This window comes from Myotis davidii, unplaced genomic scaffold (genome assembly GCF_000327345.1).
Source record: "Myotis davidii unplaced genomic scaffold, ASM32734v1 scaffold458, whole genome shotgun sequence".
NCBI classification, from domain to species: Eukaryota; Metazoa; Chordata; class Mammalia; order Chiroptera; family Vespertilionidae; genus Myotis; species Myotis davidii.
The window spans coordinates 626,967-654,379 of NW_006289819.1; the positions used below are offsets into that span (position 1 = coordinate 626,967).

The window sequence follows — 27,413 nt, forward strand, 5'->3', positions numbered from 1 at the left end:
AGTGGCAGGGGGCTTCTTCCTGCTTTCCCTTTCACCTCCCTGCATTGTGCCTACATATGCAAATTAATCGCCATCTTTGTTAGTTAACTGCCATCTGAGTTGGCAGTTAATTTGCATATAGCCCTGATTAGCCAATGAAAAGGGTAGCATTGTACGCCAATTACCATTTTTCTCTTTTATTAGTGTAGATACCCACCCTCCTCCTCCCTGTCCCCCTTTCAACATTTAAATCAATGATAAAAGACACTAAGCAGAGAGCAAAATTCAGTGTGTCTGTGAATCAAGAATCCATACAGCCAAATCAATACAGCCAAGCTCATCTTGACATTCTTTTAACACCACACAGGATTTTAATTGAGAAATCTCTGAGGGTGATGATATGCCATCTGGCTTGTGTATGAGGCTTGGTACGTTTTGCAACCTTCTAATGTATCTTCCCATTTGTGTGCTGCAGCTGCCATGTGAGGTGCTGCTATAGGTGAGAGAGTCTCAAGAAGTTAAGTGACTTACCCAGGATCATAAACATACTAGTGAACTGGTGCACTAGTATGAAAGGAAATTAATTAGGTGGGGCAGGACTGGGCAAGACAGGCCGGACACGCCCTGGAGCCATCCTCCCATGGTCCATCCCCAGCGTCTGCGTCTGGAGTGAGTGGGGTCCCTCCGGCAGGTGGGGTCCCTCGGCCTGGCCTGCGGGGATTGGGCCGAACCCGGCTCTCCGACATCCCTCGAGGGGTCCCGGAGTGCTAGAGGGCACTCTGCAAAGTTGCTGTAGTACAGGGTGTGGAACGCAAACACAAGTGTGCCGTAAACCAGATTCAGGGCTGGCAAGTGCCCCAGCAACAACATAACCTACGGCCGAAGATGGAATCACGCAGCACCGTGAGGTCAATATGCAGCCCCGTGAGGTCAGTATTGACCAGTCAGATGGTGGGAGGGACACTTAGCATATTAGCCTCTATATAGAGAGATAGCAGGTTAGTGGCCAGAGAATAAGACTTTCCAGGTCCAGTACATTTTCTTTATTTACCCTTGTACTTTACTACCCCCTCACTGTTGGCAGCTGAGTATCCATTGGTGCTACTGACTGACCTAGAGACATTAAAAGGGGAAGGAAAAAATAGAAAAGTGTTTTAGAGTGTGGGAAGAGACAACAGAGAAATAAAAGAAAGATGCTTACATAATAGGAGACCCCAGTGCCATTAGCATCTTCTCTTTTATGCTTGCCACAGAGATGTTGGGAGCAGGGAGCAAGTGGGTAAAAATAATCTTTGGGTTAAGGATTTTAAGTCAGTTAAAAGCTGAGACTGCTCATCTCTGAACAATTTGAAAGGACATATACCTTAAAACTGCAAATGAACAGCTATACTAAAGAACAGAATTTAAGAACTTTGCATTTTTGACTCCACCATTTACTATATTGTGCCATGAGTAAGCAACTTAAAATACCCATCCTCAGCTTTCCTATCTGTAAAATTCCTAAGCTGAAAAACGATCAATTGAGGGTAATGTAAGTGATAAGTAAGTTTGTAACTCTAAAGCAGTGGTTCTCAACCTTGTGGCCCTTTAAATACAGTTCCTCATGTTGTGACCCAACCATAAAATTATTTTTGTTGCTACTTCATAACTGTAATGTTGCTACTGTTATGAATTGTAATGTAAATATCTGATATGCAGGATGGTCTTAGGCGACCCCTGTGAAAGGGTCATTCAACTGCCAAAGGGGTCACGACCCACAGGTTGAGAACCGCCGCTCTAAAGCTCTTAGGTTGGCATCTTTGAAACATTCTTCAGAATCACACTTCTCACTTCTCCTGAGCATACACAAACACAGAATCCTTCCAGAAGCTGGACAGAGGTTGTTCTCAGGGTTTCTGAGTCTTACACAGGATCCAGTAAGTAAAATGGCTCTTTGTTTTAGGATAGAATTTGATTCGGGCTACAGGCACTATTTCTGTTTCTAGCTCATGTCAGAATTCTCTTTCAGGCTCAGGGCCTGAAAAACCAGTTACTCATCATTCTTTCTACAAGAATTTATTTATTCCTATTAGATTGGAGGGTCAAAGAGATTAACAAATATTTCTTTGGGGCAGAGGGTCTAGCCCAGCTTATTCCTGATGGAGATTGAACAGGTGAGGGAGCCATATACAGCTGTGTAATTTAGGGCAAGCTTCTTAGCCTCTGGCACTCAATTCTCTATCAGTAAATGGGGAATAACGCTGCCTTTATCATGGAAGGATTCGATGAAATAAAACTCTTAAATATCCTTTAGAACTGGGTCCTAAATGTTTCTTGGCCCTTTTTTGTAAAGGGCCAGATAATATTTTCAGCTTGCAGGTCATAAGATTTCTGTTGTAACACTTCAACTCTAATGTTATAGTGTGAAAGTAGTCAGAGACAATGTAAATGAATAAGGGTATCAGTCTTCATTAAAACTTAATTTACAGAAGGAGGCTGCAGACCTTTGCATTAGAATACTTCACTAAAATATATGGTCTTTTCCCCCATCATACAAAATACCGATAGTGTTTTATTTTTGTCATATATGCAGGGATGGTTTAAGTTGAACATTGATGAAGGAATGAGGTAGAAAGTATATGAAGTAAGATGTTTACATACCATTTCTATTCCACAGAAACGGGTTTTAAAATGTACTGTTCCTGGCTTCCTGTCAGTTTCATTGCTTATACCAGTTCCTATGCCATCATTTATAATGATGTTATGATCTAGCCACTGTTTAAAAGATTACATTGTAGTAGATAGCAAACAGAAACATGTTTTTGAAGGAAAAGTTGTTTCTGCTGCTGGTTTAAAAATGTGTTGGTGTGAGCAGATCTTTAGGAAGAGCAGTGTGCAGCCAGTTCCAACTGTTAGTCTTTTGGGAAGCATGCTTTTTCCAGTAGGTGGTTTGAAAAGCTTCATACTTAGCCTCTTAGAGCTAGAGACAGACACACACTCAAACACTGAACTTGGCACTAATCAGGAAAGAGGTCTCTAGTAAGGCTACATTATTCATTCTTAGAGTAATGGGTGTCACCTATATCCAGTTATGTAAGGGTTTGGAACTTAGTAAGGTTTCTGGCACTAAGCTTAATGCTTTCTTGTTTAAGTAGAAACCTTAGATGAGTTTAAATAGACGGTTGAACCCTCTTTTCTGGCTAGTCATCTTGCCTTCCTTTGTATTATTCATTTAGTGACTTATAGGCCTTCCATATCAGACCACCCGTCAGCATATTTATGTGTTCAGTATACATCAGTCCTGGAGTGGCTCAGTGGAGTGACTGGTTCAAGACGACCAGTAGTGGGCAGCAGGCCAGTTCACAAACATAGGCCTTTTGATTCCCAGAGCAGTGTTATGTTTCTTTTTGTGAAATTGTCAATTTGAGGTTGGTTTTATTGTGGAGAGGATATGCCTCCTTAAGGCTTGAAATGTTTTTTCAGCCATGATTGATAATGGCATATATCTTTCTGTGTAAACATGAGAACCAAATTGTCTGTTAGTAGAATTATTGTTTTGAAAATCTTAGTTCTCAAATTTAGTTTTAATTTTTCTTTGTAGTTTGGAAGAATATCTAAAGTAGCAACCACAAATAAGCTTTAATCCTACCCCTTTTCTTCTTATCCATCTAACTACTCCTATTAATATTCCTTCTTTCTCTTAAACTCTCTCTCATCGTTTGCAATATAACATCCCAATAGTTTAGCTAATTCAAATAAAGAAACCTGTAACTAACTTTGATAATTACCTGAAGCAGCACTGGAACATAAAATGCATGTGATACTACCGACTAGGCTTTAAAATAAAAATCTTGTCATCTCATGACATAGGAAAACATTATTAAAATGCAAGTCAAAAAGGGAGTGAAGAAGATAATGGGCTTTGAACATAGGGAGATACTTGTTGGAATATGTTAAGTTGAAGACACAGGAATAATTGAGGACACTCATAGCAGCCTAAAAGCTGCAAGTTTGATGGGGGGGGGGGGGGGGGGGGGGGGGGGGAACTAAACTCTGGAGTTGGGCCTTTTGGAGGTGTACAAGAGGTTCTCGGGCTACAGAGGGAGGCAGAAAAACAGCACTCCTGCATGAGGGCTACCAGGGGGGGGGGGGACGGGACGGGGAGACATTAAGGAGAAAGATGGTAACAATGTTTAGATTTGTTTTTCATTCAGAACAGGGCTAAGAGATATTGCTTATGCTTGACAATGAGAGCATTATTTCTTAGGTAAAACTTGACTGGGATGAGTCAGCTCTTATACTTCAATAGAAGCAGCATTGGTCAAGGGATTTATTTTAGGAGAGCTTTCTGTGGTTTTTTTTTCCTTGAGTAGTTGTGATACGGTTTTTAAGTATTATAGCCCCAAAACATCTAATTTGGTTTTAGTTCAAAGAGCTGTATTGTGGGTTTAGGCATATTATACAGGACTTTGTAGAGAGAATGGGGTAAATGCTAAGATATAGGAGAGCTAAAATCTAAAGGTATAGAGTTTTAGAAATTAGGGAATTTGCACTAAAACCTTATATTTGTTTGTATTTTGTGAGGATAATCATTTTGATACATCCTTTCCATGTCCAGGCATATCACTAAGGGAGGATTTGGCAAGCATGGTACCTGGTCAAAAGCAAAAAGTTTGAAAGATTTCTAAGAGAATCTTAAAAGAGGAGCACTAGCCTTGGCTGGTTTGTCTCAAGTGGATGGAGCATCGGCCTGTGGACTGAAGGGTCCTGTGTTTCATTCCGGTCAAGGGCACATGCCTGGGTTGTGGCCCCGGTCCCCAGTTGGGGGTGAGCGGGAGGCAGCCGTCAGTGATTCTCTCTCATTATATGATGTTTCTTTTTTTTTTTTTTAATATATTTCTTTATTTTTTTTTACAGAGAGGAAGGGAGAGGGATAGAGATTTAGAAACATCAATGATGAGAGAGAAACATTGATCAGCTGCCTCCTGCACACCTCCTACTGGGGACTGTGCCCGCAACCCAGGTACATGCCCTTGACTGGAATTGAACCTGGGACCCTTTGGTCTCTCTCATCACTGATGTTTCTATCTCTCCTTCCCTCTCCCTTCCTCTCTGAAATCAATAAAAATATATAATACATATATTAACTGGATATTCAAATGACAGCTAGATTGGCCACCACTGCGTGATCTGATTGAATCATCTCATTTCCTCCATGGTTTTCTCCTTATTGTCCTGGTAATGGGTGGCCAAACAGGTATTTGCCCTCCTCCTACTTACCTATTATCATAAATCTGTCCTGGTCTCCTTTCTTTTTTTAAATAATTCTTTATTGTTAAAAGTATTACATATGTTCCCTTTTTACTCTCATTGACCCCCTCCAGCCCGCACCCGTCCCCCACCCCAGGCCTTCACTACCCTATATCCTGGTTATCCTGGTCTTTCTGAGAAGGTTCTGACTTTCAAAAGATTTATATTTGGGAATTGTAGGCAGCCATGCTTTCTGCCTTCCAGTCTGCCTTCCAAAGTTCAGGACCGACCGTGTGTGTGGGGGCGGTGGGGAACTGGACCCGTATCCTTCCAATCATGTGGATTTCTGATTATAATCCTTACTTTAAAGGCCCATCAGGAACCTTGTTTATTTTGTATAACCACTTCCTTTGGTTGTTCAAACACTCCCAATAAGTCTATTTCAGGGCCATGCTTTCCAGGAGGCCTCTTTTTCTCAGAAAGGCCATACCCAGCAACTCTTCTTGCCCATTTATTTGGGATAATTATCAGACTGCATGCTAGATGCTTTGAGGAATCCAGAAATGAATCAGGTCCTAGCCACAAGGAGCTTGTAAACCAGAAAAGGAAATAAGACATACACATAAATAATGATCATACAAGCTAATGTGGTGAGGGCAGAAAGAGATTAATGATCAAGGGCTCTAGGCTCATAAGAAGGAGTAATCACTTCCAGAGCAGGTATTTAGAGAGACTTGTGGAGAGGTGGCAATTGAGTTGAACATTGGAGCAATAGCCTTTGCATGATGGACTCTGATTCTTCCCTTTCTAGCTTTGAAAAGGAAACTGTTTTTGTGGGTTTAGGCATATTATAAAGGACTTTAAATAAATTTAAAGTTTTTAAAAACATAAATTAATAGGTATTGGGAGTTGAGATTGCATCTAGCAACAACCATTCAATATTTCCTCTGATCCTGAAGTCTTTACTAAATAGTTAGGGAGTCTATTCAAGTACCTATGAAGTAATCAATGGACATGAATTATAGGTCTACAGTGATAAATTTACAATCAATAATGAATTAAATCTGGAAAATTCTATACTGCATTTTTCATCAGAATGATCTAAGTTAATGTGGCTTGGTCTTAGGGCAGTTTTGTCCTTGTCAACTATATATAAGTAGTTTTATCCCATCATAGAGATAGCAATTTAAAAATGGGATCAAAAGGGTCGTGGAATATAAATCTCTTTCTTACTTTAAAATACATACTTTTTCTCAAAAATCCTAAAAGATGAACCTAGCATATTTTCCATGGGCTGTAGATGTTATAAATATACTAATTGCAACAAAATCCGGTTTTTTGCAATTAATATGTTAATTATAAAGATAAGTGATAAGATTAAGCCTGCTTTATATTTTTTAACTTTTTGGAACAAAAGCTGTTTGTGCTTATGATTAAGTTTTGTTATTTTAATGTTAAGTTTTACCTTGGTCAGAAAATATTAAAAACCTCAATTTGTTTTCATAAAATCTTTTGCTTGAGATTTGATCTGTTTTTTAAAGGCCCATGTAAAAACTGGACCTGCTTTAAGGAAAGCCTTTGGAATCAAAGTACTCACGTTTTCTAGGAATTTACAGTAACAATTTGTGTTCTTCCAATAGGTATTAAAAGAAGTAACTACCAATCATTTCTGTGCAAAAATGCTAGAAAATATGCCCCAAACTTTTTTGTCTTTTTCTTCAGAATAGGATCTTCTGTTTCTAATGAGGAGAGTATCTTTAAAGTCAGGAATTTATAAAAAGAGGTTCTTGGATAGAAAATTCATAAAAGCTGTAATTCTAAATCCAAAGCTCAATTGGAACTTGGCAAATTCAACTTAATGTATAGAATAGAATTCTCCAAAGCTGAACAGAATGCCTTACCAGTAAGCTAGGTTCCCAGAACTGGAGAGGGATAAGCTCATAGTTAAACTAAATCAGGGTGGGATTGAGTGGGCTGGGCAGAGGTTGAAGTAGAGCTGTGAGCATTTTTAGAGGGGTGGGCCTGGGTGGTTCTTAATGTCTTTTTCAGTCCTAACCTTCTATGATACACAAAATATAAAGGACATTTTTATTGATGTATTTTGTGTTTAATTCAGATGGGCTTCTCAAGTTAAAAACGTAACTTTTAACTCATTTTTGAGTTTCAGAAATATTTAACTTCTATTTTGTACATAATCCCCACTTCAACAGTGTGAGGCTCTGAACCAGCCAACGAGGACATTCGCGATCTATTGCCTACCCATATGTTTGTGAATTGATTGCGCCAAGACATCCTTAGTAGGGGTAATGCAGAATTTAACATCAAGACTGTGCACAGGTGGTTTTAAAAGTGTTTCTTGAATTATTCACCTTTGTAACAATTGTTACAAAGAGATCAGAGGACATCACAAAGTTGTCACCAATTTTCTAAATCTCACAGACCTTTACACTCAAACTAAACCTATTCATCATTAGCAAGAATACAAGATATCACACTGGCAATTGTGACTGTAGTAGTTTGCATGGCAGATTTTGCTAAGATCAGGCCTGCCCATAGATCCATACAATAAAAGGTTAGATTCTTATTTTAAAATTTTAAGGAATTATTTTCATTTCCAGAAAGATTTTTTTTATTTGCCCCATTTTAAAAGGTTAGCAAGTCTCTCTTTTTTCATTGTCATAAGTATCTCGTAAGACTCTATTAATAACAATAAATAATTAAACTTCTCTAGGTTATCTTGATATCTTTGTTCTCAGTACACCTAAGAGAATAAAGTAATACGTTATTCGCATATGGTGATAAGTGAAAATGTAATGGAAGCTGAGTTGAGGACCTTAGTTGGTTATTTAGGACTCAGGATTTTATCTAGTCATTTCCAACTGATTCAACACTCTCCACTTAATTCCCTCCAGAAACTCTAAGATCATATTGTTTCCTAGTACTTAGAGTTCCTGTTGATGTATAGAGCTTCTTATGTAGGCCTCCAGCACTAGAAATTGGCTCCAAGCCATTTCCCATTACATCATCACCCACTAATGTCATTACATTGGAGTGAAATCTACTTTGAAGATTGTACTCTTGTTTTCCTTCCATTTCTTTCCTTTTATCATTTTCTTTAGAAGGAAAAAGAAAAAATCAGAGACCTCTAGAACATTTCAAACATTTGAATGAATCAAACGTCCTCACAGACTAAACCTAGATTTAGCAGCCTTCATTCCACTCTGCTGATGGAATGATCTGCCCAGCGTGTATCCACATGGACCCTGGAAAGTAACATGTTTGGTGCTCTTCTTTCAGCCCTTCAGAATTAGTTCTTAGTGACTTATACACTGAGTAGCCAGATTATTATGACCACACCATCAGTACAATTAAGTGAATTAGTTATACAAATAATAATAATAATTTTTAAAAAAACCTTGAGAGTATTTGTTTAGGAAGTTTTCAATATTCAGTATTTTTGGAAGCGTCAATGAAGCACTGATGGGGTGGTCATAATAATCTGGCCGGTCCTAATAATCTAGCCACTCAGTGTATAGTTCTCCACCAGCATCCTGTCACTGGCATTATTAAACCTTTTCAAATAATTTCCCAGAATAGAAATTCTTAGGACATCACTAAGTTTCTAGTTCTTTGTGTTTGATTAAACTGTTTTTTGCATTTAAGTATTTGCTGGGTAAGCATTTAAGAAATCTGGAGTTTTTAACTTTCCCCCTGGAATCTTTTAAGGCATTACAATATTATCTACAGTTATAGCTGAAGTGGGGATCCTAACTGATCTTCTTTTGAACCCATCAAAAAGCAGTTGACTGAACGTAGGTTCTGACCCTCTTCTTTCTATTCTAAATTTAATTCCCCATTGTTGCAAAGTTAAATGAGTCCAGCCTGCATGGCTCAGTGATTGAGTATTGACCTAGGAAACAGGAGGTCAAGGTTCGATTCCCGGTCAGGGCACATGCCCAGGTTGTGGGCACCATCCCCAATGCGGGGCATGCAGGAGACAGCCAATTGGTGATTCTCATCATTGATGTTTCTATCTCTTTTCCTCTCCCTTCCTCCCTGAAATCAATAAAAATATATTTAGAAAAAGAAAAGTTAAATGAAGTAGTGTAAACATCCACAAGGAAAGATATAAATAACGGACAGAAAGTCTGACTTTATTATTATTTTTAATGTGTCTCATGTATGTATTTGTTTTCAGTTGTCAAAATGTCCACAGAAGGAGGATTTGGTGGTACCAGCAGCAGTGATGCCCAGCAAAATCTACAGTCCTTCTGGCCTCGTGTCATGGAAGAAATACGGAATTTAACAGTGGTAAGAAAGGAGAAACTTTTAAAGAGTCTAAAGAGTCATGAGATGAATAACCAAAACATAGACTAAAACGTGTAATCTCAAGCACATTTACAAAGGCATAATTTGTTCCTGATCTCTGTGTTCACATGTGGTTTTCCACAGAAAAGTCACTCTTTCTCTTCTGCAGTCTAAAGGTGATGCTTTTATCTAAACTGTCTTAGATATAAAAGAGAAGGGAGGAAAAATAAAATTATAAAATTATTACTGGGGTCTATTCATATTTTAAAGGGATAATCTAATCTCATGATTAAGTTTATCAGGTTTTAGTCCTGGGGTCCGCCTGGTATAAAACTAGTGCCCTTCTAGAGTGTGGTCGGAGTAGGCCAGTATAGCAAGTCTACTTTCCAGCTGAGCACAACCAGAAATCCAAAATCAGGCAGGTGGCCAGAGAAACTCTGGAGGTTCAAACTCAGCACTTAACTTTTCTGTATTTTTTTGGGCTTTGATTTTTTTTTAAATTGTGGAAAAAAACACAGACAAAATTTACCATCTTAACCTCTTAAAAATGTACAGCTCAGTAGTGTTAAATATATATTTACATTGCTGTGGATCATCTCTCCAGGACTTTTTCATCTTGCAGAACTGAAAGTCTATACCCATTAAACAACAACTACCCTTTCCTCCTCTCCCCAGCCCCTGGTAACCACCATTCTGCTTTCTGTTTCTATGAATTTCACCAGTCTTAAATGCCTCATATACATGGGATCATACAATATTTGTCTTGTTATGATGGCTTATTTCAGTTAGCATAATGTTCTCATGATTCATACATGTTCTAGCATGTAATTGGATTTCTTTCCTTCTTAAGTCCAAATAATATTCCATATATATGTGTATTCGCTACATTTTATTTATCCATTTATCGGCCTTTATGGCACATAAAGGTATCTGCTTCTCCGACTGCATCTCTGCCTGTGTAACGTTGTCAGATATTTTAGCATTTAGTCTGTGCCGATCCAGAACTCACTAGCACTTATAACCAGACTTCCTCAGATATGTCAGAGCCTCTTAGGTTGACATCTCAACATGTCTAACAGATTTTTTAAATAGCCATATGTTCCGACTATCCAAACATAAATAAAACTTATGTGAGTATTCACAAGCTGTCGGTGGTCTCTAAGACTGGGACAAAGATTATTCTAAAACAACGAATTGAAATTTGCTAGGTGATATATATTACATGATATATTAGAAATGCTGGCCCCAGTCAATTTGGTCTGAGTTCTGCAAAAACAATTTATCTTTCCTCTCAGGGTGGCTATCATGCTCTCTTTACTCCGAATTGTGCATAAATCCAGGTAGTGTTCAGCTGGAACTGAAGTTGGTCAAAAATCATACCTAAATGATTGCACACCAGAATAATTGTGAAAATACCATCTTTCTGCTCGACAGAGCTCTGGAAATAATAATTCACAGACTTTTTGGCATTGGATTTTATTCCTCTAGACCTCTTTGAAAGTGGACAAGAGAAAGCTAAGTTTGTCTTTTGGGGAGTAGATGGGGAGGCAACAACGCTGAATCTTGAAAAAGAAAAATCTAATTCTCCCCTAACTTACTCTGTACGATTCAGCCTCCAATTAGCCGTAATGTAATGCTGAGGTCACTTTCTTTTATTTACCAGTTACATCTTTTCATTCTTCAGTGCCTCCAGATTAGACAGTGGTATTTTTAATATTATAGTCAAATCAGATAACCATTTAAAGAAAAACTTGGAGGTATGAGGTTTATGGATTATTACAAAACAGGTCCTGTGTTGTTTGAGCCCTTCTTGTAGAGCAGTGTTTCTCAGACTTGATTGTCTAATGAACCACATGAGGATCTTGTTAAAATACAGATTTTGATATAGTAGGTTTGGAGCAGAGCCGGAGATTCTGCGTTTCTTCTGAGTTCCCAGGCGAAGCCATTGCTGACTTTGAGTAGTAAGACTTTAAAAGCAGCAGTGGCCATTAACACTGACTGTGGATCCCCAGTCACCAGGGGCGTTTTCAAAAATCGTGATGCCAGAAATTCCGGATTCAGTTAGTCTGAGACAGAATCCAGGCATCTTGTTTTTCAAAAGCTCTCCAGGTGATTCTAACATGCAGCCAAGATTGAGAATCATTGCTTTTGAGAGGATTCAGTCCTTTCTTGCTGGAGTATGTGGCTGGATAGGCCTGGAAAAGATTTCTCATCATTATTTGAAACTCTGGATTTTCTTTAGTGCAACCTGAGACCCATTGGCTTTTCTTTGGCTCTGAACTCTCATTGAATGAATTCAGACTACTTGAAACTCAGCAGTTTCAGATGGCATTATTTTTAATGGAGTTCTTTTGTTGTGATCAAGAGCACAGAAATGTTCTGAGAGAGAATCTGCTTTTCCATTTGCTGATAACACTACCAAGAGTAGAGTCAGTCTGTCTCAGTTGTCTTTCACTTGGATCAGCATCAGGAGAAGTTAGCACATGAGTTGCATGGTTGCCAATGATGAGGGAACATTGAATTGAAAGCCAATTTAGTGGACATCAGTCTACTGATAATTAAGGGCTCCCCTCTCCAATAAGGTTATCGTAAACTCTTAGATGTGACTGGAAAGCTAGGATGAGATTATAGAAAACTGGACTATTGTCAGTAATAATGAACCACATACACACATATATCTTTCTTTTTTCCAAATGTTTTATTATTATTGATTTCAGAGAAGAAGGGAGAGGGAGAGAGAGATAGAAACATCAATGATGAGAATCATTGATTGGCTGCTTCCTGCACGCCCCCCTACTGGGGATTAAGCCGGCAACCCCAGCATGTACCCTTGACTGGAATCGAACCCAAGACCCTTCAGTCCGCATGTGATGCTCTATCCACTGAGCCAAACCAGCTGGGGCACATACACACTATATCTGAAGATCCACTTTTTACACACTGTCCCTTTAGAGCTCAAGGTTTGGGGATTATGAGAAAGTGTCTTGCAAAAGAAAAGGTTGGAGTGGGCTTAGAGCAGAGCTTTTTGTAAATTTCTGCCTCACTTTATACTTCTCCAAGGTAGGAATTATATAATCTCTTTATCTTTGACCCTTTCTTGTTGCTTTTGATTAAAGACCAGTCTTATAGAAATTTTGAAAGTGGTGTTTTACTCTTTCAAGTTGGTGAAGAAGGTCTTTTTTTTTATCAGTTTTGGGTTTTGATTAAGTAATCTTGGAACAAACTTGTGGAAATTATATTCACTAACCAAGTCAAGTAAGAGTGCACTTGCAAGAGAGCTGAATCTTATGGTCTTAATCTTGTGTTGTATATGTCATCCTGGGAGGCCTTTCAAAGGAATTATCATCCCCAGCATTGTCTTTGGGATTTCTGTTTAGCATCATCATATTTTGTGATATGCCACACATGAAGAAAGACCAGCGATTGATTTCTGTGGTAAATGTTTTGTTTTTTAAGTCCCTTTAGGGTCTGGCCTCAATCCAGCATTCTCTTTCGTGTTGCTCCCCTCTGTACTAAGGTCATATATCTAAAACTTGAATAGGCCCTGTTTTGTGTGTCTCTGTGCTTCTGTGCATGCTGCTCCCTCTGCCTGAATATGAATTCTCTATTTTTCCAACAAGCAAATTTGTAGCATCCCTTATACACAATTCAGATGTCAGCCTCTCTGTGGAACATTTGCCAACTCCTCTTGCTCACTCCAACCCCCCATTGCCAGCTGGTATTTTCTTCTTTGTTTCTGTGGGATTTTACACCCCCATTCTAATATGATATATGGTATTTTAATGTTTTTATGTGACCGTCTCTAACAATTAAACTATAAGCTGTTCAAAGGTAAGTATAGATTTGCATCTTTCACACAGTAGCACATATCATATTAGTTGAGTTACATGAATGAGTAAATGAAAGAGGAGAAAACAAATAAGAATAGAAAGAATGTGTCCTGCTCTCTCCTTTTGGTAAAAATTTAATAAACTGGAGTTCTAAACATCTGCCACTCCAGGGTTAGTTTTAGTAGAGGCTTCATGGAAAATATTGACACCTACTTTGGAAAATGAAATGATGAAAAATTGGTGTTGGAAGTTTGTAGAGGTGAGTGGTAGCCAGTAGCCAAGCAGCTTGTTGAGTTTGTGGGGAAATTAGATGTCTTGGCGTGCATTTTATCCTAATTGTTGTTCTTCCCTTCTGTAATCATAAAATGGGTTCTGGGAAGGCTGTTTATGTTTTTCACTAGTACCCCCTTCTTTAACATTCAGTTGAGGTTTGCTGTTGGTCTTGGAAAAGAAAGTTTACTTTTTTGTTGTTGTTAATTATACCAAATCTCAAATAGTAGCTGCTCTTTCTATAATGTGATGATGCAAAGTCCCATGTGAACATACTGGATTTGGTGTGAGTCACATTTCAGAACACTTACAGAATCAATCATTTGACACCTAGTCTCAGCAGGGATTTTGCTGATTTTAGCTAATCTCTGCCTTTGCACCTTTTTCTTCATTGCAGCTCTGAAACCCAGAATTGATTTTTAATTCTAGAATTGCATTCATCATTGAGCATGCTTTGAAATACCAGTAGTATCAAAATAAAAAAGGGCTTAATCACAAATACTTGAGTAGTGCTGATCAAAAAGCTCTTTCCTAAATCCTATCCACAGTAAAGTTGATGTGGTTTTCCCCAGCCCAGTCTTGTTTTTTAAGAAAAAAAGTGCCAGGGCTATTCCAAAGAGCCAGCTGATAAATTTACCCTTACCCCTCTTCCATAATCTTCTAACCCACCCCCATCCCCCTAAGCTAATTTTGGAAACAAGCCCTTAGGGAGTTCCTCCCTAATTTCTGGTGTCAGGTTAGAGCGAAGGTCAGAAGAAGAGAACTGTGGGTCACTGTGGTCAGGTTATGCTGGCACTTGCAATCCCCAAGTAGAAGAAAAAACTGGCAACTTAGAGGAATGAATTTTTGCTCCTGAGGCAAAAATCACATTTGAATCTGCTAAAAGCCATCATAAGTTTATCCTGAAACCCTTTAATTGTTTAAAGCTCTACATGGGTTAAGAATTTTGCTAGGAGCTTGTATTTTCTTCATTTTATGTGTACCTTCTGTCCTGCCATATTTTCTAAAAGGAGGGACTAAGCCAATCAGTGTGCTTCCTGATGCCTGTTTTGCCCTACTGATTGACCCCACCATTTATGCACCTTTTGTTACTCATTTCAGAAAGATTTCCGAGTACAGGAACTGCCATTGGCTCGTATTAAGAAGATTATGAAACTGGATGAAGATGTGAAGGTGAATTTACGTTCATTTTTATTTATATTGAAGCTAAAATGATGGGTGGGTTATTGCTCATTTCTCTAGAGCTCAAATTTAATTAAATAAAAATGAAAATATTGCCTGTTGCTTTTTTAGTTAGTTTCTCGTAAATTTGCTAAGTGAGATGAAATTGAACAATTTTAATTATTATATGATGATTCTCTGAAAATTAGGGGTTTCCTGTTTTCTAGATGTTGAAAAGATACTGGGTGCTTTTTGAAACATCCAGTTCTTTTCAGCATGTAGTGTAAACATGTACCATCAAATCATCAGGATAGTGCCATCTTCTTAGCATCTTATTACAGTCTTTATTTGTTGATCTGAGCTCTAAAAAATGTTTGATAATGCTATTGTATCTATGAGTATTGCATCTGTGAATTGTTTTACACGAATAATACTTGTGAGAGGGTTTACTTGGAGGAGACCATTACTGTATTCTTAGGAGTTTGCCACCCACAACAACTCTCTCAGAAAAAGAGCAGCTCCTTCCTTACCACTCAAAATGCATAGTCTCTTGTACTTGTATAGAAAGCTAACAGTTCACAGCAATTTTCCCTTCTGTTAGCTCAATTCCTCCTCATAGTAATCCTGTGAGATTTGGTAGGATAAGAATTAGTAGTTTAATTTTCTAGATACGGAGATAGACAAAACAAAGAAAAAAAAAAGAAAACTGACTTGCCTAGAGTAGGAAAACCAAGATCCCAATACTCATCTGCTTCCTTAACTCCATAGCTCGTCCAGTGCCTGTATCCTATACAGACCACCTCACCAAGGATCCAGAGTCTTGTTTGACCAAGAGCTTATATTACTTGAGTATTTACTGTGTTCCAGGCCCTGTGCTGGGTGCTTGTACTTAAATCTTCTCATTTGATTCCCACAACAGTACTGGAAAGTTATCCTCTTTTTCAGTATGTGAAAAATAAAGCCCGAAAGGATGGGAAGCCTGAGATTTTGCCTAAATCCATTGGCTCTCAGACTCATTATTTCCCCACATTGTCTCTCCTTGGATTATATCACTTACTGACTTTATGGCCCTGGGCAAGTTACTTCACCTCTCTTAAACCTAGCTTCTCTACAAGGCTGTTATGAGAGTAAGAAAGTGCATGGTAGGTGCTAGATAAGTGTTCTTTTTTCCTCTTCTACCTGCTTTGTTCCTACTTGTGGTTTTATTTTATCTTGGGATCTCTTGAGACTACTACCTTCTCCTTTTCCAACACTTGCCCCATAGTCCAGTGGCAGGACATGAGATAAGGGGCAAATTAACTGGTTTGAATGACTGGTGATTGACAGATGTACATCTGTTACAGATGATCAGTGCAGAAGCCCCTGTGCTTTTTGCCAAGGCAGCCCAGATTTTTATCACAGAGTTGACTCTTCGAGCCTGGATCCACACAGAGGATAACAAGCGTCGGACTCTACAGGTAATATTGTAGACCTACATTGGGAAAGCTGGGCAAGTAGCTAGCTGCCTGCTTCTCTTGCATGGCTTAGACCAGGGGTCCTCAAACTTTTTAAACAGGGGGCCAGTTCACTGTGCCTCAGACTGTTGGAGGGCCGGACTATAGTTTAAAAAAAAAACTATGAACAAATTCCTATGCACACTGCACATATCTTATTTTGAAGTAAAAAAACAAAACGGGAACAAATACAATATTTGTATTTGCATGTGGCCCGCGGGCCGTAGTTTGAGGACCCCTGGCTTAGCCCAAAGATTGTTTTTCCTTAGGCCTCTGACAAGCTGAGTGTAATTGTTATCTTCCTCTACTGTTGGGAGGCAGGCATACCTTATAGCCATGATAGTATTTCCCCACCAAGAATTTTAATTTCCAGCTCTCTCATGGTTTTCACAACTCAGTGACTGAACTGTTCACTTGGTGAGTCCTCACTATAAACAGAGGGAGGCTAAACTTATATTTATCTATTTCCAGATGTAAACAACTTCTGGTTAGAAGCCTTGAAAGGACAGTCCCAGGAAGAATCAGTTTTACTGACCTTGTTAGCCTCTTTTTCCTCATCTGCTTTCCTGAGAATCCTTTTGCTCTTCTTTTTTTGTTCTCTTTTTATTTTAATCCAGCAAACAAACATTCATATTGTATGAAGACCTCTTGGTCATTGGCTCTAGAACAGCGGTTCTCAACCTGTGGGTCGAGACCCCTTTGGCAGTAGAACGACCCTTTCACACGTGTCGCCTAAGACCATCCTGCATATCAGATATTTACATGACGATTCATAACAGTAGCAACATTACAGTTATGAAGTAGCAACAACAATAATTTTATGGTTGGGTCGCAACATGAGGAACTGTATTTAAAGGGCTAGAAGGTTGAGAACCACTGCTCTAGAGGCTCTCCCCTCAACCACCAGGGCCTACCTGTTGGAAGAAACATTTCTCAGACATAGAGTAAGGATGTGACAGATAGAAGAGAGTGACAGTATTTTAACAACAAAGCCAAGAGTGTAAATTATGTCTTCTTGTTTTCCTCTTACCTCAAAAGTTGAAGATGTATTTATTTATTTATTTATTTATTTATTTATTTATTTATTTATTTATTTTATTCTACAGGTATTTATTAATCACCCACAATGTGCCGAGCACTGTTCTAGGCTCTGGATACACAAAACAGATAACAACCGCCACCCCAGGGAAGTCTACATTCTAGTGCAGCTAGACATTGAGAACTTACTTTATGACTGCCTTGAAGGAAGTCTGTAGATCTAAAGAGCCAATTGAAATTACCTTCAAGATCAGTTAAGAAAACATAAGATAAAATTAAATGGGCAAAACATTTGAACAGGCCCTTCCAAAAAGAAGATTCCAAATGACTAGTAAGCATATGAAAAGGTGCATAGCATCATTTGTCATCTGGGAAATACAAAGTAAAACCACAGTGAGATGCTGGTTTATATCCACTAAATGACTAAAATCAAGATAGGAATATATAAAAAAATTGATGTATTCTTGAAATGAATTGCTGTTCAACAATAAAAGTAACAAACTTGATCCATACAGCAACATGGATGAATCACAAAAATATTATGTTAAGTAAAAGAAAGCAGAGAAAAGAATTACATAGCACATAGTGCCAGGTACTGTCCATAGTGATAGAAATAAGAGTTGTGGTTACCTCAGATTGGGGGGTTGTGGGGAGAGGGCATGGTAATTGGCCGGAAAGAGATGGAAGGGAATTTTATATTCTTATCTAGATGATGGCTACCTGTGTGTATATATTTATAAAAATCCAGCTGTGTACTTAAGATTTCTGTATCTTACTGAATATGAATAATAATTCAGTAAAATATTAGCACTTAAAAAGACAAAATTACAGTGTTAAAAAGACCGATTTAAGTATATCTGTTTTCAAAATACTGTAGAACACATTAGTGTTTGTTTGAAGGTGATTATTATTTCTTTCTCTTTCACCCTTCCTCTCATTTCATGCTTAGATGAGCCGTTTAGATAGCTTTGAGTAGGTGACATCATCAAGAATGTGATACTATATCGTGCTAATCTTAAATGAGTCCTGGCAGCTTTAAAATGTGCCCTGCTTCGGTAGGATGGGTTTATTATCAAGCTGATGGTTGGCAAGAATGGAGGACTGAAGTTTTGCATTTCAGTGGCTTTGGGCCATCACAGAGACAAGGGAAGGAAAAAACAGAAAATTTCCATCCCCTCCTATTTTGTCTGATGAGTCACCTTTTCTTAAGATGTGATATGTAGAGGTTGCTAAGGATTTTGGTTAGAAGGTTGACTTCTCCTTCACCCCAACATTTTATTATGAAAAAATTCACACATAAGCAAAGTTTATAGTGAACACCTGTATACTCACCACCTGGATCCTGCAATTAAAAGTTTACTTATTTTATCCCCATATCTATCCTTCTATCCATCAAATCATCATCTATTTTTAAATGAATTTCAAAGTTTACTTTTCCCTTAATACATGCATATCATTGTTCACTCTTTTCCCGTATTTTTCTTTAAAATTGTCTTATACTGTTAGTATGTTGATTTTTAGTAAAAAAATAAAAAATCCTTTAATTTTATTATTTAAAGAAAGAAGTGTTACTCTTAGAAATAACCCTTTCAGAGCAGGCTTTGGTTTCAGAATCATTAGTCAACCGACTCCTGTGTCCTTAGCCCACCTAAAACTCTGTTCTAGTAACTTCAGACTTGCAATATTTATATCACATTAAACAAGATTTAAACCATGGATTCAATTAATATTGCGATTTTGAATTCCAAAATAAAAATTTTGGAAACTAAGATACAGATCAGTAACTAGAAAATATTGCAAAAGTTATTGGATTAGCATTTCAGGCAGGAAATTCAAAATAGATTTTAACTGCTTCTGAACTAAGAGGCAAAATACTATTTAGAATCTTAAAAAGGTTATAAAATTGATTGATTGCCTAACCTTGCTAACCACATAATGACCAGAAACCTGCCACCTGAGATGGCTAGATTTGTACAATTTTAGCTGGAGGACCATTTTTTAAGTCATGGAGAGGACCTAGGGGCAGAATCTAGCAGAGACAGTAGTAGTTAGAGGCTCGAATATTCGGCTTGTGGAGCACGAGCTACAGGTAGGTTTTTTTGTTGACTTTGTAGATATCTTTCCAGCAGGTCTGATCATTTGAAGTTTATAAGAATTTGGCTGTGCTTATTTCAGCTATAGACTTGGCTATGGGTACTTACTTTGGCTTAGAAGTCATCATCATCTCTTACTTGCAACCTGGAGGTTATAAAGCTGGGTGAACTAGTTTCTCCCCAGGCTAATTTTTCACCTCGCTTTTCTTTGTTACAGAGGAATGATATCGCCATGGCAATTACAAAATTTGATCAGTTTGACTTTCTCATCGATATTGTTCCAAGAGATGAATTGAAACCTCCAAAGCGTCAGGTGAGCTGGGAAGGCATTGCTGCTGCTGCTGCTGCTGCCGCCAGGCACCTTGCATATGGGTGTCTAATAATGCTCCTTTTCCTCTCTCAGCACAAGCCATTTGCTATTTCTTTTTCTACTTCTCTAGACCAGATCCATCCTTAACATCTCCTTCTGCTACTCATTTATGGATACTTTTAACTCAGTGTCGCTGAGGTGGTATTTCAGTGAAAATAGATAAAATTAAAGACTTTGGTTATAAATAGTAAAAGTGAAGCTCATTTCAAGGTATCCTAGGAACTCTATCAGAGTTCTTAATCTGGGATGGGAGAACATGTCCAGTGAGTTACAGATTTTAGATTTTCAAGAAACAGCGTCTCTATGTGCACAGTGTTTGGAGTGAGTGGACTTTGGTTTTCTCTTACTCTTTATTGTGGTTCTCTATATAATGCTCTGGTTACATATTAAATCACCTGCTAGGGTTTTAAAAATACCAATGCCCAGGCTCCACCCCACACCAAGTTGAATCAGACTCTGAGAGGGGAGGCCCAGGCATCAGTACTTTTTAAAGCTCCCCAGATGCTTTTAATGTGCAACCAGATTTGAGAACCACCACTAAACTGTTTTTTAAGCAATCACTAGAAAGAATGTGAATGTCTGCCTGCCTGCCTTTCCCTCTCTTCTACCTGCCCCTCTCCAAAGGTCACACCAATTTTTTTTCCCAGCACCTTGGGTGCATAAGTCTCTTAATTGCGGTTTTAATAGGCCCCTATGCTTTGTAACTCATTGGTTCAGGCACACACATTTCGTGACTCACCAGGTGTAATTGAGACACTTGGGGAATAGTACCAGAGTCTGGTGGGAGCAAAGGTGTGCCTTGTTCTGCTTGCTCTGTTTTCTTAACAAAATTTTAAGTGGTTTTAATGAATTATTTCATAGTATATTATTTTTGGAAATGGGTCATTCAGTGACTCTCATGCTGTCTCTATTAATAACCAGTCAGAAGGTGTAAGAGAAGTGGGCGTCTTAAAGGACATTTGTAATCCTGACCCTGCCTGGAGCCTTTGGGTTAGCAAGCCCTCTGTTACCCCCTTACTAGTACAGGGAGCCTCACTGTGTCTCCGTTCTTTCTGGGCAGTCTTTGCTACTGTAAACATCCTTGACTGGAAGCTGTAAGGTGTTCAGAGGAGCTTTCAGTCGGATGTTTACAGCGGCAGGCTGCCACGGTCGTCCCTGGCTGCGCATCGCCTTTGAGACGTTGCAGGTTAGTGCCCGTGGGCTTCCTTCCTCTCTGAGAAGTCACTACTGCAGAAACCCAGACCACCTCTCTTCCTTCAAAAAAAATGATAAGACACACATGCTCTCCGTGTTGGAATGTGTTTGAGCAGCCCCCTTTAAAAACGAAGTGGTGCGATCTGTCAGAAAATCAGGCCTTGGTCATGCTCCTTGTGCTAACTTCTGCTTGTTTTCCGTGGGCTGCCTGCTGAATCAACCGGCTGGAGAGAAGGGTCATGTCCTGTCCCTTCCTCCAGAGTCCTCAGTGCCTGGCTCTCTTAGGGTGTCAGACAGCTCCTTGTTCCATCTTGACTCTAAATGCTGTGATCCATCTCTTTTTTAAAGTGTGTCTAGCTGAAACAGCTCCTTGCTGTCTAGACTCAGTTCTTTGTAGGTGTTCAAGCCATTGATTGGCATCCTGTTTGGGACAGCTACTGCCTGGCCTTTGAAAGGTTGAGATTACTGGAAGCTGGCCTGAAATTCTCAGGTAGCACTATTAATCCTCTGTAGACATGAAGTTTTCCCAATCTCCAAATTGGCTGACACCTTTTTAAGTCCTGTAAAAGCACCTACTCTCCAGAATTCACCCTTTCTGAAGAGGCAGCAGTTTGCTCTTGCTACTGAAGCTAATGGACTTTTTTCCAGTCTGTGGCTGGTAGTCCTAGGACGATGCTGCTCATTCTCTGGCTGTTAGTCTCCACTTCTGAACACATCCCAAGAGTAAACCCTCTGTTTGGGGAGGCCACAGCTAGAGCTGGGAAAGTACCCCATTCTGGATTGACCCAGTCATTCATTCCGAGATTGCTAGCATCTGGGATGATGTTCCACTACTGGGGAAAAGAACTAGCCACAAATATTGAGCTGGGATCTAAGGTCCTTGACCTCTCAGAGATGCTTGGGAATTTATCTTGTTCTTCAGGAAAGCAAATAAAAACTGTTTGAAAGTAGAGGTTGTTGAGGTTTGACTTGTACCCCACTAAAGCTATGAGTTGAAAGTTCCTGCCCATTGAAATATCATTTCTCTTCACCCATCTCTTTAAACCAAGCATAATCATTCCCCTGCTAGCTTGACCTCCATTGGCTGAATGAGTCTTCATAAATGCTGAAAACCTTATATATGCCTCCTTCCATTCCAGTGAATTGAGAACAGTCATGCCCTCCTCACAGCGCAAACTGACTTGATGGAATGTCCTAGACCCTGCCTGGTTCATTAACAAGTTAGGAGGCTACAGCAGGCAGCACAAGAGAAGCTCTTCACCTGCTCTCCCAGCTTTTGGCAAGGGGTTTGCTTTTTGTCTGGTGAAAAGACCATATTCATTTGTAGATCAGCCACAGTCAGGGATAACTGGATACAGAACCATCACAGGTCAGGGCTAGGAAATGCCAGTGTCTGCCTGCCTTCTCACTTCCTGCAGGTTTGTTTGGGGGGGCTTTTGGTCCTGTATACCTTCTTATCACCCAAGAGCTTTTTCAAGTTAGGTCTGAACTTTAGTGATTAATGTTTTTTATAAAGTAGGAAGGGAAATCTCAATGGAAAATGAATACATTGAACTCATTTCAAGAGCTTTGAAAAAGATCAGTTTCATGGCTAAGGAGGATATCAGTTTATCCCTGCCACAGCCAAGGTCTAGTTGACAAGACTGACCTTAATTTATAATAGAAGTTGGAGTTGAAATGGAGGTGACATTGTCACAGTTAAGTTGTTCTGGAAACAGACCTAGCTGAAAATAAAAGGGGGTCCCTTCTTTCTTCTGCCTCAGAATGATCACATTCAGTGTTCAGATGGTTTGGGCCTGAAGCACAGAATACATTAACCTAAAAAGTTGGTTCATGTTCGAGGACTAGCTCAGAAACCCAGCATGTCACAAGTGTCTGCCTAGGCTGAGTGGATGGCCATCAGGGAATCTGGTCATGCAGAGACCCGCGTGTCTCATAGGCTTTATATCAGCAGTCCTAGTTTTACTATCCTGGGCCCCCCAGTCACCAGGCAAGCAAAATAATGCCCAGCCCTGTTCTACAGGGAACATGGATTTCTCCCCACATTAGACTACAAAATCCTAGAGGTAGCAAAGAGAGTTTAGGGTCTCTTCTATTGGTAACAGCTGTTATATTCAAGAAAATTATTCTACTACCAACTTGGGTTAAAAAAAAAGGTACCGCAATACCTCAGAGATATTGTGGGTTCAGTTCAAGACCACAATAAAGCAAGTACAGGCATCTCGGAGCTGCTGCTGGTTTGTTACAGACCACTATAATAAGCAAGTTTATCAATAAAGTGAGTTGTAACCTTTTTTGCTGATGGAGGGTCTTGCCTTCAGTTTGTAAAAAAAAAAATTAAAAAAAAATCAACACCTGGGAAGTGCAATAAAGCCAAGTGCAATAATACATGGTGTGCCTGTATTTTCTTATCTCTGTCTGCCTGGCTCTATAAATCCATTCTCATTCAGCAAGTGCTTATTAGGTGCCTACAAGGGAATGATATTAGGTGCCTACAAGGGAATGAATAGTGGGGACAGTGGAGAGCAAGAGAGAGCTAGGCTTTGCCCTCATGGGAAAGTAGTTAATTTGACAAGCAAGGACTGGAAACCCAGACTAGAGCGCCTGACCTAATGAGGGGATGATGGGGTCAATGCCAACTATGTAAGTGTCACTTTGGGGAGCTTTGAGGCAGTCCACTGGGTCTCTATACCTTGAAGAATTGTCTTTTCCTCTTATCTTGAACATGGCAAACTTAGCCTAGAACAAGGGAGTGAGTAAATCTAGTTAATTTTTTGCTCAGCCAGCCCAAGTTGTATGTTTCTGTTGTTTTTGTTGTCCCAGGCAGGGGCACCGTGTCCGTGTGCCACAGGGTCCTCTGGAGCAGATGCCGATCTCTGTCAATGGTCAGGGGCTGACCAACCCTGGACCCTCAGGCTATAACCATGCCGTAGTGTGTGTAAACATCCTACACTCTCAGCTGTGAGCTCAAGGTGGCTGGGAGAGGGTTGTTTACTCCTTCTGCCATGGAAAACGTCAGCTGAAGAAGGAACAGTCTCTTCACCCAGCAGATCGGACAGAATGCGACCTCCCTAGTCAGCCAAGGCAGCACCCAGCGGAGAGCTGTCCCTCAGGCCCCCTGGGTTGCTCTTCTGTGGCTAAGTACAACCAGAAGCAGATGTGACACTGGATAGATGTGGCCCTCAGTGACCACTGAGCTCTCAACATACTGTGCAAAGCTAAGCGCTTCCCTAACATTTGATTCTGAAATTTCAACCCAGGAAAAGCCCTATGTCCTTTCCCCCTGCTCTGTCCCTCCTGAGATGGTGGGAACAAAATAAGGAGAGTGCTGCCTGTTTGGGAGATTGGGAACCGGCCCGAGAGCCTGACGTTTGGGTAGCATCTTCCAGTGCTCACAATTAGCACTGTCCTCAGATCACAGGCCTCGACAGCATTTACTCACAAGCACTGCTAGTGCGTGGCTTTTAGTGGCAGTATTTGCCCATTTGCAACTTACCATGCAATGGTTGCTAACTCTACTTCAGAAAACTGTAAGTTTGGTGAAACCTATGGAATCTGTTATTTTTAGTTTGATGTAGCACAACTGGTCTCTTCGAATTCCAGTTTCCCTTGGCTTCAAATGTGGAGAGCTCAGCATTCAGCAGGCAACGGCACAGAGCCCGTTTGGGGGAAGAATGGAAATTCACTCTGGCGGCTGCTGAGTCGGTTCTTTTCCTCTTACCTGCCTCTCCTTCTCCCCACAGGAGGAGGTGCGCCAGTCTGTGACTCCTGCCGAGCCTGTCCAGTACTACTTCACGCTGGCTCAGCAGCCCACCGCCGTCCAAGTCCAGGGTCAGCAGCAAGGCCAGCAGACCACCAGCTCCACAACCACCATCCAGCCCGGGCAGATCATCATTGCGCAGCCTCAGCAGGGTCAGGTCTGTGAGCTGCAGGGGGTGCCTGCCCAGCAAGATAGTACTTCTTAGGTTTGGGATGGTGAAAGCTTGACCAGGGCAAGACAGGTACTCAGAGCATCATAGAGCACTGGATTTGAAGTCTGGAAACCTGGGCTCTCCCCAGACTCAGCCATTGAGGTGACATGTCACCCTAATCTCTTATGGGTCATTGTGGAAAGTGTAGTAGACAAGATGTTCTTCAGGATCCTTATGAGCTAAAAAGTTTTGGAAGGAAAAACTGTACGACACCCCCATGAAGAGTAGTGGCATCTCTGTAGAAGGTGTTTTAAGTGGACTCCATGCCTGCTGTCTGTGTGTCCACACCAGAATTGGATTGTACCCTTCAGGGAGAGATCAGGCATGCATACCTCTCCTCCCCTTCTCCCCATCATTTCTCTGACCTACTGTATTTAAGCAAAGTGTCCTTCTCTTTTTACAACAGTAATCAGAATATTCTCTCTCTCCCCAATACAATTGTGAGAGCAGTATTATGCACATTTGTTGGGAATCATTAGAGGCTACAGAGAACTCTGTTCTCTGAGTTCTGAATGCAAACTCCCTGACAGTCATCAGTTTATTTATTCATCAGACATTGGTCATCCTCTGTAGATAAAGTCCTATGCCATTGGTTGGGGACACAAGCATGAGTCAAACAGTCCCTATATAATATGAGTTTTAGAGAGAATAATGGAAATGAATCAAAATAGACAAGGAGGGACTTCCCGGTACAGGGCTCAGCACAAGCAAAGGCTTGGAGTTGAGAAATAGCACAAGGCAGTGGGGAAAGGCTGTAGCACAGGGAACATCTAGCAATTGTGAAAAGACAGGTGGAGGACACATTCTAGACAGCCTTGTGTGTTCTAGTGAGGAGCTGGGTTTGCCTAGAAGAAAAAAAATGGAAGTGGCAGTAGATTTAAATATAATTGTGATTTTAGGACGTATTCCCTGCTTGGTTTTTTTATCCATATAACAAATTTATTGAATGCTTGTCTTTACCGGACACCATGCTAGCAGGAGGGGTTCAAAAATGATTGGAGCTCAATCCCTGCCTTAAGGAGTTCACTGCACTGTGATGCCTAAGGGACCTTCTATAGCTCTTGCTTGTGCGTCTGCAGTGATGAGAGGTTTGCCTGCCAAAGGCTTTATCCCTTTATAGAGAGAACTTCAAGGGAGTCTGCTAATGGCGGCTCTTATTGGCTGATCATCCTAAGAAGCTCATAGTTGTTGTGCCCCGACAGCAGGGCGCACCATACGTGATTTGACAGCTGCTATGCTAACACAAGCCCTCATTTTTCTGAAATGATTTAGAAATACTTTGGAAATCCTCTCAGGAAAATTGAGTTGATAGAGTACAGTGATGAGTTGGCAGTATGCATTTTTTTTTAGTCAGCGAGAATTTCATGTATCCTCTTTTCTGCCACCCTGGACTTGCTCAGCCTGGAGCTGATAAGGCTTGTGAGGATGGTGAAGTTGGTTCCTCCCAGCATCTTCCAGCTATTGTTTCACTGTGTTACTGGTTCAGGGTGGCCTTGTGTTGTGTGACATACCCCAGGACCTCTGTAGTAATGGCTATTTCAGATTGAGCGCAGATAACCTTTGCAGAACAAAATATATACTAAAGTCGAAGGAAGGCATATTTTGGTAAAGTGAATCCTCTATTTTCTGTCATAAAATTGGAAATTTTTATTCCTGGAGGCTTGGGGAATAGGCTGAGTTGAAAATTGCAGTTTGAGAACAGGAGATGTTTCCTGTTGCCCTAGCCAACTGCATGCATTTTTACACAGGTCCTTCTGTCTGTCTTCCCCACCCTCCTGTTACTTAGGGGTGGCCTCAGTTAAGATCCAGGCATTCAGCCGAAACCGGTTTGGCTCAGTGGATAGAGCGTCGGCCTGCGGACTGAAAGGTCCCGGGTTCGATTCCGGTCAAGGGCACATACCTTGGTTGCGGGCACATCCCTAGTGGGGAGTGTGCAGGAAGCAGCTGGTTCAGTGTTTGGTGTCCAGTGCATTTACCTGTTCACTCTCCCATAGGCAGCTGAGCTATGATCCAGAGCAGCCAGTTGGCCGCTGCGGGCTGGGGTCGCTTTGCTGCTTAAATGGGGTGAAAACCAGTGTGCACTTTATTTCCCTCCCAATGTCTTGCAGGCCTAAGAAGCAGCCCAGGATCCCAAATTTAGTAAATTCATAATTCATACTGACCTCACTTTCCATTTAGTTTGTCCCCCAAATTCACTTGTTCTAGACTCGACTTGGCTATTTCTCAAGTGAACTGTCGTGGTTGATTTTGATTCTTTTGTACCATATGTGCCCTACTGTCATCGAAGTGGCTGTGAAAAGTTGCAGCATTTGAAGCATAGAGACGTTTGGGGCTCAGGCAAATATTTTGTACTATGAGCCTAAAAATAAATCTCTGGTTTTTTTCATCTTTTATTTTGGTGAGTAACTTTCACAGTGCTCTAAACCCAAAGGACTCTAGGTTGAGTATTATTTGGTGTTAACATGACTTCAGGCATT

At 40.3% G+C, this 27,413-nt stretch overlaps 1 protein-coding gene across 7 annotated transcripts in view; it reads left to right on the top strand.

The window, feature by feature from the left end:
- NFYC (nuclear transcription factor Y subunit gamma) overlaps positions 1-27,413 on the top strand; it is a 67,747-nt gene that overhangs the window by 32,268 nt on the left and 8,066 nt on the right. For 6 of the 7 annotated variants that reach the window (XM_015563158.1, XM_006762554.2, XM_015563159.1 and 3 more), the window contains 5 exons: positions 9,407-9,519; positions 14,718-14,789; positions 16,121-16,234; positions 19,619-19,714; positions 24,709-24,882. In XM_015563158.1, coding sequence (XP_015418644.1) covers positions 9,407-9,519; positions 14,718-14,789; positions 16,121-16,234; positions 19,619-19,714; positions 24,709-24,882 — 569 coding nt within the window. The remainder of the gene's footprint in view (positions 1-9,406; positions 9,520-14,717; positions 14,790-16,120; positions 16,235-19,618; positions 19,715-24,708; positions 24,883-27,413) is intronic. The other variant, XM_015563161.1, reaches the window with a different exon arrangement.